Genomic DNA, 12,593 nt, shown 5'->3' with positions numbered 1-12,593 from the left:
CGCTTTGCGCTTTGTAACACAAGCAGCCGCCCCCGCCCCCTCAGCTCCCACTCCCCTATCCACCACGGCGGCAGGCGGCGGCGCCGATGACCTCACGGCGCGCGCGCCGCGCGGCCCGGCGAGGCCGCAGATTGGCTGGCCGCGCCTCCGCGGCACTTCAAAGCCGGAGAGGGAGCTACAGTTGTGGTGGAATGGGCGGAACTGATCATTGTATTGCACACCTCTAAAAAAACACTGCCTCTGATTTATCAATATAAAAAAGATCCTCTGAGAGGAGGAGGGCACTTTTGTGTGATGGCAACTTCACTTCTAGGGGTGAGTCTCAGGATTTTCTCTTGCTGGTTTAATTAGTTTCCTTTTATTGCCGATTGGAGGGGGTTAAAGTCGCCCCGGCCAGGCCACGGGCTATCAGTCTCTCTATTGAGAGCTTTTTTTTTTTTTTTTTTTCCTTTAAATACAAGTGAGTTTGGAGAAAAGAAAAAGGGGGAGAAGGGGGCAGAGTCACTTTTTTTCAGCGCAGGAAAAGGTTCGAAGGGCGTTTAGACAAGCCACCGCGCAGCGCCTGACTGCTCCCTGCCCGGGAGACCTGCGCCCAGACCATTTTACAGGCACCGATTTCGGGGGTAAAGAGAGCAAGTTTTTCCTACTGGGCAAAGTGCAGATTCTTCCCCTAACCCTTAAAAAAAATTCTGCAGCCCGCCTTGTCTCGCAGGTACGTTGAACTCGTCTCGTTTTTACTATTGTAGATATGCTTTTAAAAAAAGAAAGAAAGAAAGAGTGAGCGCTACAGTTTGACCTCTTTTGGCCTGGGAGAAACAACCCAGGATGGGTTTCTGGGGACCGGAACAGGTTTTTCAAAGCTCTCAGGATTACAGGGGAAGAGCTTCTGAAAGCAATCCAATGGTTTTCCCCCAGGCTTCTCGGCAAAGAAAACTTCCTTCCTTTCCAATCTGGACTTTTTGCTTGTTTGTTACGAAGTGTCTGGGGCCTTGTGTGCAAGAGAGTGTTGTTTTAGGTGAGAATACTTGTGAAACTCTTCTTTAGCGTGGTGCTTTGCTCCCGAATCAGACGCCGGCAGCCAAACTTGTCCCCTCCTGTAGAGTAGGAAGCGGCCGGGCACCGGGGCTGTTGGGGGTGCCAGGTGAGTTGGTGGCGGCGCGCCGCAGCGAGAGATGGGGTGCAGTGGGGCGCTTTGGAGGCTACCGGGGGACTGATGCACATTTCTTCCTTTCCTCCCCCCCCACCGGCCCTTTGCCCACCTCCCCTCCCCCACTCCTTCTCTCCTCCTTCTCGCAGGAAGAACCGAGGTTGGGATCGACTCCTCTGGCCATGCTTGCTGCTACCTGTAATAAGATCGGCAGCCCCAGCCCATCTCCCTCCTCCCTCTCGGACAGCTCTTCTTCCTTCGGGAAAGGCTTCCACCCCTGGAAACGCTCCTCGTCCTCTTCTTCCTCCAGCTGCAACGTAGTGGGTTCCAGTCTCTCAAGCTTCGGCGTGTCCGGGGCCTCCAGGAACGGCGGTTCGTCCTCAGCGGCTGCGGCGGCCGCTGCAGCAGCCGCGGCTGCCGCAGCCCTGGTGTCCGACTCTTTCAGCTGCGGCGGCTCGCCTGGCTCCAGCGCCTTCTCCCTCACCTCCAGCAGCGCCGCAGCCGCCGCCGCCGCCGCCGCAGCTGCCGCCTCCAGTTCGCCCTTCGCCAACGACTACTCTGTTTTCCAGGCCCCCGGAGTCTCCGGCGGCAGCGGCGGCGGCGGCGGGGGCGGCGGCGGCGGCTCCTCAGCGCACTCGCAGGACGGCTCCCACCAGCCGGTGTTCATCTCCAAGGTGCACACCTCTGTGGACGGGCTGCAGGGCATCTACCCGCGGGTGGGCATGGCGCACCCGTACGAGTCGTGGTTCAAGCCCTCGCACCCGGGCCTGGGTGCTGCGGGAGAGGTGGGCTCGGCCGGCGCCTCCAGCTGGTGGGACGTGGGGGCCGGCTGGATCGACGTGCAGAACCCGAACGGCGCGGCTGCGCTGCCCGGCTCGCTGCACCCTGCTGCCGGGGGGCTTCAAACCTCGCTGCACTCACCGCTCGGAGGCTACAACTCGGATTACTCGGGCCTGAGTCACTCGGCCTTCAGCAGCGGCGCCTCCTCGCACCTGCTCAGCCCCGCCGGGCAGCATCTCATGGACGGCTTCAAGCCAGTGCTGCCTGGCTCCTACCCGGACTCGGCCCCGTCGCCGCTGGCCGGCGCGGGGGGCTCCATGTTGAGCGCTGGGCCTTCGGCACCGCTGGGGGGCTCCCCGCGCTCCTCAGCTCGCCGCTACTCCGGCCGCGCCACCTGCGACTGCCCCAACTGCCAGGAGGCAGAGCGGCTGGGCCCTGCCGGGGCGAGCTTGCGGCGCAAGGGCCTGCACAGCTGCCACATCCCGGGCTGCGGCAAGGTGTATGGCAAGACTTCGCACCTCAAGGCGCACTTGCGCTGGCACACGGGCGAGCGGCCCTTCGTGTGCAACTGGCTCTTCTGCGGCAAGCGCTTCACGCGCTCAGACGAGCTGCAGCGGCACCTGCGGACCCACACCGGTGAGAAACGCTTCGCCTGTCCAGTTTGCAACAAGCGCTTCATGCGCAGCGACCACCTCAGCAAGCACGTGAAGACGCACAGCGGCGGCGGCGGCGGCGGCTCGGCGGGCTCAGGCAGCGGCGGCAAGAAGGGCAGCGACACCGACAGCGAGCACAGCGCCGCGGGCAGCCCGCCCTGCCACTCCCCAGAGCTGCTGCAGCCCCCCGAGCCCGGGCATCGCAATGGCCTAGAGTGACGCCCACCCTGCGCCCGCCTCTCTCCCCGACCTCCTCCCACCGAGTCCTCTTGGGCCCTGTCTGTCCCGACTTCGACTCCAGCCTCTCCCTATTGCATCCGACTCGCTCTCTGTCTCTTTCTGTTTCTGCCCCTCCTCTTCCTTCTGTGACTTAACTTTGTAAAGGGGATATGGACATGTAAGTAAAACTCATCCTGTCCCAGGCCCTGGCTTTCCCTTTCCGCGGGTAACGCTGTCTGAACCCGGTGCAGCTGGAACCCGCGCCTCGCCGGGCCTTTATTTCTCGTTCTCCCCTCCTTGTCCTCCCCTTCTCCACCCCCAGGTTGTGATGGGCGTAACTTTTAGAGGGAAGCGGCCACTGGAGGTAGAGCTGGACTAATCCAGTGCCTGGTAGACTGCGGGCCTCGGCACGGGCAGGAGCGGCCCGGCTGAGCAAGCCTGAGCCCGAGCATTGGGGAGGGCGAGGCTGGAGGCCTGGGCAGAACAGCGCCACCGGGCTGACCTAGCCGCTGACCTAGGCACCTCGACTTCGGAGCACCCTGCCAGGCCCCTGGGCATCGCCGGACGCCCTGCGCAGGCTGTCGGTGCTTGGTGGGGTGTCCTTTTGGCAGCACCGAGACCCAGAGTTTGCAGAGTTTAGATCTCCCAATGTCAGCTCTGCCTCTTTTTCTTTGTTCCTGAGGTGGAACCGATGCAAGTTTCAGCAAAGGGCAGTCTTGTCGAATCGCTGCAGCAGCTTTCTTTCATCTTTATAGCATATATTTTATTTTTAACTAAAAAACTGAGGGGAAAATAGCAACCTTCCACTTGGTTTCCCTTCTATGATAGTTTTTTCCTCTAACGGAGAGCAATTCTTTCTCTCGAAACTGCTAGTATTGATCCCAAAGTTATTTTGACCGCATTAACTTATGGGGTGGGGGCGGGGTGAGGGTAGGTGTTTTTTTCTTATGCAAAAATACTCCTTTCCGGTGAGACCAGATTAACTATCTCCATGTTTGTCCTTTTCTACCTCGTTTTTTCACCACTCCCAAACATAACCTCCCAATCTTTTTTTTTTTTGTTAATCCGGCCGTCAATTTGTATAGTACCCATTTCTGTAAATTCTTGCAATACATTGAAGATCGTAGGGTTACACTTTTTTTGTGTGGTTTAAACTTACAAACAAGTGAAGAAGCTATCATTTATTTCAGACGAGGCTGTAGTTTAAATGCCAAAAAAGGGGAAATAGGAAAATAAAAAAGAACCTTTGTAAAATATATCTGAACCTAATGGTTTGTACAACTGGAGAATCGTTCTAGATTAGTTACCAATTAAATATAACTCCACCAGTGTAAGGGTGTGAGGTACAGTTGTCCAGGAGATGATTTTGTATAGTATTTTTCTTGTACATTACTTCCAGTAAATATTTGAAAATATATTGAAGTAAACTTTTTTTTTTTGTCACAAGAAAATTAAGAGTTATTGTTGCAGTTCTGATGAGCTGCAGGTTTTTTGAACTCACTTCTGGAGGTGCAGAGCCACAAACGCACTTTCGGGGCCTAGTTTTGCTCAAATATGAATTTAGATAGGTATCAAGCTGTAACTAAGACAATATTTGATAAATGTTGGATGACATTTAATTTAATGGAGCATGTACTTATTTGCATTTGCTGGCAGTTCAGGCATAGTTAAAGTGAGAGTTCTCCTATATTTCATAATAAGTGGGTCTGCCAAAACCCATGTATTAAATAAATTGTCCAAGTGAAACTCAACTAACTTTGACCTTTGTGTATTTCCTGAAGGTAATATTGTTAACTGTTAATAAATACTTCTGACACTACATTTAAATGTTTGCAGATTCTGCAAACTAATTGCTCACTGTAATGTTGAAATAATTTGGATATTTCACATTGAAATGAAAAGCCTTTCTCTGGAGCATTTTAGATTTGCATTTTAAATGCATGAAATGTAATTGATTTATTTGTAATATTTTAAATGGTATTAATAAACTCAGATAAAAGACTAGGCTAGTTAATCTGTATTTTTTCCCCTTTTTAAACTATGGACATGTGCATTTTATCTTCAGTTAATTTCTAATTTAAAATATAACCCTGTTGTGGTAATATTTAAATAATTACCTTTAAGATGTTAGATGGAAAGATCTATTTGGCAAAGCTGTGTTTTCTCTGTTTACCAAGATAAAGATTATAGTGTCTAAGGAATGTAATTGATTATTTACCAGTAGATTTAGCTCATAGCATCAGGATTTACTGACCTCTTAAAATTTGTACTAAGTCACAATTCAAAGAAATTTCACCATTCTCTTTCCTTCTCAGTCTCCAGAAGGAGTCAGGTTGTTGGCCATTGATTGCATGTAGTATTTAAAAAGCCAAGCCTTACATTGGAAGATCAGTACATCTAAAATAAAAACATGGGTTTGGGGACAACTTTTGTTGTTAGGAGGTGGAGGAGGTCAAGCTAATAAAAGCTTGTTTTTGGCATTCCAAGTCTTAGCTAAAGATTATGTAGAGGTAAATATCAGTAGTAGATTCCTGTTGAAATGAGTTATTTGTTCTTTAAAAGTCTCTAAACAGCCACCAAAGAAAGGGAAGGTTAAACCTTAATCTATTTACTAGGCTATTGTTCATAGGTGTCAATGATGCCAATAAAAAATATTGTCTTGTTATGTCTAAGTGCATTTAAGCAATGGGTGTTCCTTGAGCCATACTTTGAAACATAAAATACTTTAAATGTTGACTGATGTTATATCACTATTTCACTATTAGATTAATATTATTATTTTGAATCAAATTGAATAAAAAGTTAGCGTGTTCAGATTCTTACAAGTTTAGCTTCTTTCTTTCTGTTTGCAATCTCCCCACCCTAAGTATAGTCTTGGTATACATCTTGAACTGAACATTTTCCATTGAAATCTATATATGGTAATTATAATACATAGAAACAAGTGAAAATACAAAGTGATACGAGCATTGTAAATTGAGAGGAAAAAGCAATTAGGGATAAAAGATGTTTTAGAATAATGTAGCTCATGTCCAAGTAGGTGACACCTTTAATCCTGCTATCTATAAAGGTATTTGAGGCCTCCAGTCTCTATGGTTTCAGACAAACAAGTTAACTCTGATTCTTTGGTATACTGTAGTTCTAAATAATGGATTTTAAAAGTAAAATAGTTTCTTTCTGTCACTTTCTTCCTAGGAATAACAAGCAGAACACAGTTTAAGTGTTGTTTCTTTTTTATTGAAAGTTGCAGTGCTGAGGGATTCGGAAAGAGGGATTCTGAAGGAGTTAAATGTAGTGGCAGGTAAGAGGAAAGCTGCTTGGTACATTTATAATATCAGTTGCATTACATGCAGAATCAACATTGATTTGAGAGGTGGGTTATGACAATGAGAAATATTGTCTGGAAGAAGATTTCTTTGGGGTAATTGAAGGGGGACTTTTTTCTGCTGTACAGATGTGCAAACTTTCACTTTGTCTTCCTTCTGGCTCCTCACCCTTCCAGCTTTACTTGGTTTGTTTTGGTGGTTATTGAACAGTATTTCTAGCTTAATTTTCTGCAGGGTGGGCAGGGTTCTCCTTTTTTGGGATGAGCATCCTCTTGGGAAAACAGATGAAGTACCAAATTGTGATTTTTTTTTTTTTTTCCTGCTTTGTCCCTGATAAAGCACCTCCTAGCAGTAGCTGGAGGCTCACTCAAGTGAAGTCAAAGGCCAGGTCTCACTTTGAACCAAGGGACAAGCTTCCAGTCTGGCAGATCAAGATAGAGTTAAACTAGTTGTTGACCCAGAGGTCAGGCCAGCATATATCAGCCCACCCTCCAGAGTCTGGAAAGGGCTGCCAATCCAACCATTTCCATTTCCTACCTCATCTCTTCTACAAACTTGAATGTTTCTTCCCTATTCCGCTTTCTCCTTTTTTGGCTCCTTCACCTCTCTCTGGATGATCTCTTTCACTGAGAAATGTGACCATGATTTGTTGAGGCTGGATTATCAACTGAAATATTTTATGTGAGAAACTTGATTTAAACCAATGTGATGACTTCCTCTCAGAACAACTGATGCTGGAAAAAGCTCCTGAATGAGTTTGCCTTCCTTCCACCCTGCTCCTACCCCAATCTTGGCATAACTTCTCAACTGGGCTTCCTTTGGTTAGAGAATGCTGAAATTAAAATTTAAAGACAAGCAGGTGATGAGATTGGATTCCTGAGTAGGCAGATCAATAATTTTGCTATCATTTTCATCTCTTTCATGGATCTTTTGGTGAGATTGTTGAATGGAATGCTACAGAAGGCTTGTAGAGGAATTTTTTAAAAAATAAATATTTTATTGTAGAGGATTAGCTCAAAGGTCAGATGATCTTTTTGGCTGGTAAATTAAGGCAGAAAAAGGAGGGAAAAAAGTGTGGATTTGATTATTATCTGGTTACCTAAGATGGTAAAGACAAACATTATCATCAAAGAATTTAAAAATTTTGCTCAGCGTTTTGTATGAACAGCCTCAAAAAAGGATTGATTTGATGCAGGTATTTTGAATAAACTGTGGTTGTTCATTTTACTACTGATTTTTGCTGCTTCTGTCCAAACAGGCATTATTTCTCTTTACACCCCTAAGAAAAACCCAGATATTACCAATGTCTTTATCTTTCTCTCTCTTTTTAAAAGTATGGTTTCCACAGCTCCTTCCTTTCTTCCTTCCTCCCTCCCTTCCTTCCTTCCCTTCTTCTTTCTTTCCTTCCCTTCTTCCCTCCCTCCCAATTTACCTCCCTCCCAATCTCCCTCCTTTTTAAAAAATGGTGCAGAAGATCAATTCTGTGCCTGTATTTCAAGAAAATGGTGTTAAAGTAAGGAATTGAAATAGAGTAATGCTGTACCCATTTTAAAGTCAGGGCTTTGGTTCTGGGTGGCGTCTTTTGAAGACTGCTCAATATACAATAGTTGATGTTATTTTAAAAATAAGATTCGAAATTTTCTCCCTATTTATTGCCTGCTTCCGGATTAAAGCCCGCTAATTCCTTGCCATCCTGGACCCTAGCCGCTGCGATTTAAGGGGATGCGTGTCAGTGGCCATGTCTTTAGATTCGCTGCTCTCCCTGTGAGCAGAAATGTTGATTTGCTTACAGCGGCGGCAGGGAGGGGGGAATCTATTTTTCCCTGGTCCCTCGGCGCATGTTTAATTTAATTTAATTTTCTGCGGAGTCTCTCGGCGGTGAGGAAAGCAGCCTTATACATTTTGCTTTGATTCCTAACGAACAGTCGGGGCTTCAAGAGCTCTAGGGACAGTGGGGAGGGCTTGAGGTGACCTCGAATTCGGAATAAAGCTCCGCTACAAGCAGCTGCTTTTTCCTGGTGTTCTAGTGTCGTTTTTGAAAGTCCATCTACCGGAGCTGCTGCCTTTTTTTTTTTTAGATGGAGTTTCGCTCTTGTCTAGGCTAGAGTGCAACGGCGCAATTTCGGCTCACTGCAACTCCGCCTTCCGGGTTCAAGCGGTTCTCCTGCCTCAGCCTCCCCTGTAGCTGGGATTACAGGCGCCCGCCACCACGCTCGCCTAATTGTTGTATTTTCAGTAGAGACGGGGTTTCACCATGTTGGTTAGGCTGATCTCGAACTCCTGACCTCAGGTGATCCGCCCGCCTCGACCTCCCAAAGTGCTGGGATTACCGGCATGAGCCACCGCGCCCGGCCTGGGGCTGCTGCTTTTAAAAAGCCCATTCCTCAAGTTTGCTTCTCAGGCAGCAACTTCTTGCTGCGCGGGAGGAAACGTTGGCAGCGACCTCTGCTTCTCTCGCAGGGCGCTGAGCCGAGGTCCGGCCTGCCCAAAGTTCCCTTCGTTCTCTTTTCGAATGAATTCTGCGGGAGGTTTTGAGCCCGGGAGGATTTCCCAGCCATTCTAAACGCTACCCTCTGCTTTCCTCTTTCCAGCTCCTCGATATGCCGGGTGCTTTAAGAAAGACCCCCGGGCCCTCCCGGGGAGGGTTCCGAGCTGGCGAGCCGCACGGTCAGCCCGCGGGTAGCAGCGAAGAGTGGGGTGGTGTTCTGAGGTCTCCCTGCGAGCCCTGGCCCCGAACCGGGCCCGCCGCTCCCTCGGGCTGCAGACCCGAGCAGACCCGAGCAGCCCCACGCCGCGCCCACCGCACACAAAGGCGCCGCGGCCGCCTCCGCCCGCTGCACGGACAGCGAGCGCCACCCTGTGCCCTGCTCTCGTTCTGCAGCGCGCCCCGCGCGTGTAAGGCCGGCCAGACCCGCGCCCGCCAGTCCCGGGCCTCTGACCTTGGGCAAACCCACTGTGGGAATCGCCGCGGGGAGCCTCCCCGCGCCCGGCTCTGGTCTCTGGGCTCTCAAAAGACGCTCGGGCCGGACCGAGTGATGGATTCCCCTGCCTTTGCTTCCCTCCCTCGCTTGCTCTGCAGTTTTCCCGCACCCTCCCGCTGCCCTGCGCCATCCTAGCGCCTCGGAGCCCGGGGCCTCTGTCCCACCCTGTCCCGGGGTGCCGTGCTTTGATCTTCCTGCCGGTGCCACCGGAGCCTGCTGCGGCGTGGACAGACTCAGATTCTTCTTCCTGAACTTGTTCAGATTTCTCTCTGTCCTGGCCCACGGCTGCCTGCCTTTCTTCACCTCCTGTGCTCTTTTCTTGGCCAAACTGCTTTGTGTTCACTCGCACTCGCCTTCTCTTCCCAGCAGCTTCGAAATGCAGTGTCCTCCATAGGTGGCAAGATTTATTCTTGTCGTTTTACCATGGGGTTGCCAGATTCGAGTGAAGGAATTTCACCACCTTTCCCCACACTGTTTTCATAAAGAAGGCACAATTAAGTGTGACTGGCTGTGAAAACTCTTTGCTGTTTTTAGTTTCAGGATATCAAAAAAGTTTAGCTACTTTGGTGACTAAGAGAAAATGTGATGGATATGTAGGTGGATGGATACAGAAATAGAATCACTGAACCTGTTGAACAGAACTCTACTTTACTGCATTGCACCCAAAACGCAACAACCTTTCTTGGGGTTCCTTCCCAACGCTCTTCTTTCCTGACTCTGGGCCACTGGGTCTTTGGGGAGTGCTAGCAACATTCTGAAGGCCTCTATTCTGGTGACATCTGAAAGGAGATCAAGATAGATCAACCCTTCCGAGAAGAGTGTCATGCCCCCCTTAAAGGTCTTTATTTGGAGAATGTACCTGCCTCTCCCCAGGCTGCCTGAGGAAAGGAACCGGCTCCCGGTGAACCTTTCCCCACCCCCACGCCCTGACTCTTTTAGGCGCCTCTAGGTCTTAGGCTTTCTGGTCTTGGAAGCTCATCGCACAGGTTCGGATCTGTGGGTTCCACTTTGTATTCTCGAGATACGCCAAGGATTAAAATTGGCTTTTATGGGTGGTTAGACATGCACTATGTACATGCATTTAAGGCATCGTGTGATGAGACTGCAGCATAAATCTTCTCCCGCACTTATATTGAAAGAGCTCTCAGAGCCGCACACCTGCACGTGACAGAGCTCTAGTCATGTCCCCTCGTGGCTAAATCCACGGGCTCCACTGACCCCAATCCCCCATAGTAGGGAATGAAGGGGGGTCGCCTGTCTTAGCTTGTGAAGCCCGTGCAGCCACCGGTAGAAGCAATCTGGCCTCCCGGAGCTTAAGGGTACAATTGACAAGTCCACCTCCGGAGCCGCCACCACTCTCCTCCCTCAGGCCAGCCGGCGATGTGAGCCCCCACCCCCACCCCCTCTCTCCGGGGTCCGGAAAGCCGGGAAGCGCTGGAATGCTGCGTTCTCTCACCCTATTGTGCCTAGGTGTTGCAAACCACTGGAGGACAGAGCTTCGCGCTTTGATCTCATGTCCCAGTCATTCTTTAGCACAGAGGGGTGAGTTTAAATTAAATTTCTTTCTCTGCTGATAAGTCGTAATAGGCCTCAGAAGGTGAATAATTATGCAGTAACATTTCATGGGTTGTTGGAGTGGGAATTCCCACTGCGCTGTCATCAGGAACAGAATTTCCCTCGTACGCTCAATGCTAAATGAAGCTTTGCAAGTAAGCCACAAGTGTCTTTCAAATCTCGATGCAGATGATCTAGTCCTTGCCAACTCACCTTTCTTGCCCCTACAAATCTGTGCCGTCATTTATTTTTTCATTCGTAGTTTATAACTAATTTACGAATACTTTAAAAATCAGTACTAAAGGATCTTATTTTTGAGGTAAAAAAATGCTTAGCTTTGATGATTAAATATGCGTTTCTATCAAGACAAAGCACACACTGATGAAAGCTGGGGACGCATTTTCTGGAAAAAGGCAGATGAGCCACCTGAGATTTATGTCCAAATACCTGGATTTAGTCTGGCCAACTATCTTCACTTCTTTTAGTGAAATAGTGCTTTTTGGCTTGATTCCTGAGAAGAGGCTGGACCCGAAGTTGCTGCAGGCATAAGATTTGATCATTAGTGTTCTGAAGGTATCTAGTTTGCAGTTCAGAAATTGACTTTCCATGCAGGAAGGTTAAAAGGAAAAATGCCTTGGCTGCTTCACTCAAAATAGCCACCTGCCTATTAGAAAATGTGGACTTAATTCTTGGAGATATCAATTTATATTTATATTTAATTTCCCTCCAAGCTAGATAAACAGCATCAACAGTTTGGATATTGTAAATGGGTCATGACATTTTGATACTCAAAAGAAAATCAGACCCTTAACTTAAAGAACTCTCTAAAATTGTAATTTAAAGCACAATGGAACTCTTTATTGTTTTGTTTTTAAAAGAAAATCCTCTATACCCCCATTCACTTTAGTGCTTCATTGTATAGCATTTTCGTTGTTTACTTTTTGTCTCTTTACATTTCTTCCTTTAAATGAATTGAGCTCCCTCAAGCTTTAAGATTTCTAAATCAACACACAGAAACTGGAGCCTGCTTATCAAGTTTTCACTCCTCTCTTGGCAACTAATTTGAAAGGGCTCAAACAATAAGTTGATTTACATTATGCTCATTTTACCCTGAAATCTGTGCGAATGTTGAAAAACCCTTAATCATTCACCTTGGGTTATCTTTACATCTTTGGGGGAACCAATCCTTCCAGCTTTAAGTTTTTTAGCTACTCCATTTTAATCGCTGAAATAGAAGAAAGAAAGTAGATATTTTTCTTTTTTCCCCTAAAGTTCAAGTGACTGTTTAGTTCAACTGAATATAAAGGATTTGTACTGCCCAATTTTGCACCCAATTTAATGTCCCTAATTATGTAGGCACCCTATCATCAGGTTTCCCATAATTTCAGGAAGTTTTGTGCTCATTCTTGTACACTGATCAATGCTTCATTTTTTCTCTTACATGCCTATCTCTTATGATTATTATTTTTTTTTTTCTAAGCAGGTTCTTTCCCCTTTCAATGTAACAAACAATGGCCTTATTGCAGGGAGGTGGGGAGGGGAGCTAGTGTCAGGTGGAAATGTTTTTAAAAGACATTCACATTATTTAGCTTTAAAAATATTATTGAGTTATATATCCTCTTTAAGAGAATTTACACGGACTTTTCCTATAGATAAATGAAGTTTTTATTTAGGGCAAAATATTTTTTATAACATTAAATTATATTTCTCCCCAGACTTTAAGAAAAGAAAGTTCTTATAGAGGACAATTCAGTGGCTTTTTACTATGAGGCAAAGTAAGTTTTACTCTTTCTCCCAGTAAATAACTATTTGACTTAAAACTGCAGTGGTTAAGTTTAAGGTGCATATACATCATACTTCCTGTGTCCTCAGTATTGACATATTTTAGTGAGTATCACAATTGAATGGTGTCATAGCAATGATCAGAGAGCAT

General features: G+C 47.5%; 1 protein-coding gene across 2 annotated transcripts; it reads left to right on the top strand.

The window, feature by feature from the left end:
- Positions 1-207: 207 nt before the first annotated feature.
- SP8 (Sp8 transcription factor) lies at positions 208-4,803 on the top strand. 2 transcript variants are annotated; one of them, XM_010366733.2, is made up of 3 exons: positions 208-315; positions 1,045-1,141; positions 1,297-4,803. In XM_010366733.2, the coding sequence occupies exon 3, from the start codon at positions 1,330-1,332 to the stop codon at positions 2,797-2,799; it is 1,470 nt and encodes a 489-aa protein (XP_010365035.1). In that variant the 5' UTR covers positions 208-315; positions 1,045-1,141; positions 1,297-1,329; the 3' UTR covers positions 2,800-4,803. The 2 variants fall into 2 exon arrangements, with proteins under 2 accessions (XP_010365035.1, XP_010365034.1); XM_010366732.2 differs by lacking the exon at positions 1,045-1,141 and having other exon boundaries at positions 214-315.
- The last annotated feature ends 7,790 nt before the right edge of the window (positions 4,804-12,593 follow it).

This window comes from Rhinopithecus roxellana, chromosome 6, assembly GCF_007565055.1.
Source record: "Rhinopithecus roxellana isolate Shanxi Qingling chromosome 6, ASM756505v1, whole genome shotgun sequence".
NCBI classification, from domain to species: domain Eukaryota; kingdom Metazoa; phylum Chordata; class Mammalia; order Primates; family Cercopithecidae; genus Rhinopithecus; species Rhinopithecus roxellana.
The sequence above is the reverse complement of the archived record's forward strand: the minus strand, read 5'-3'. Positions and strand labels throughout refer to the sequence as shown.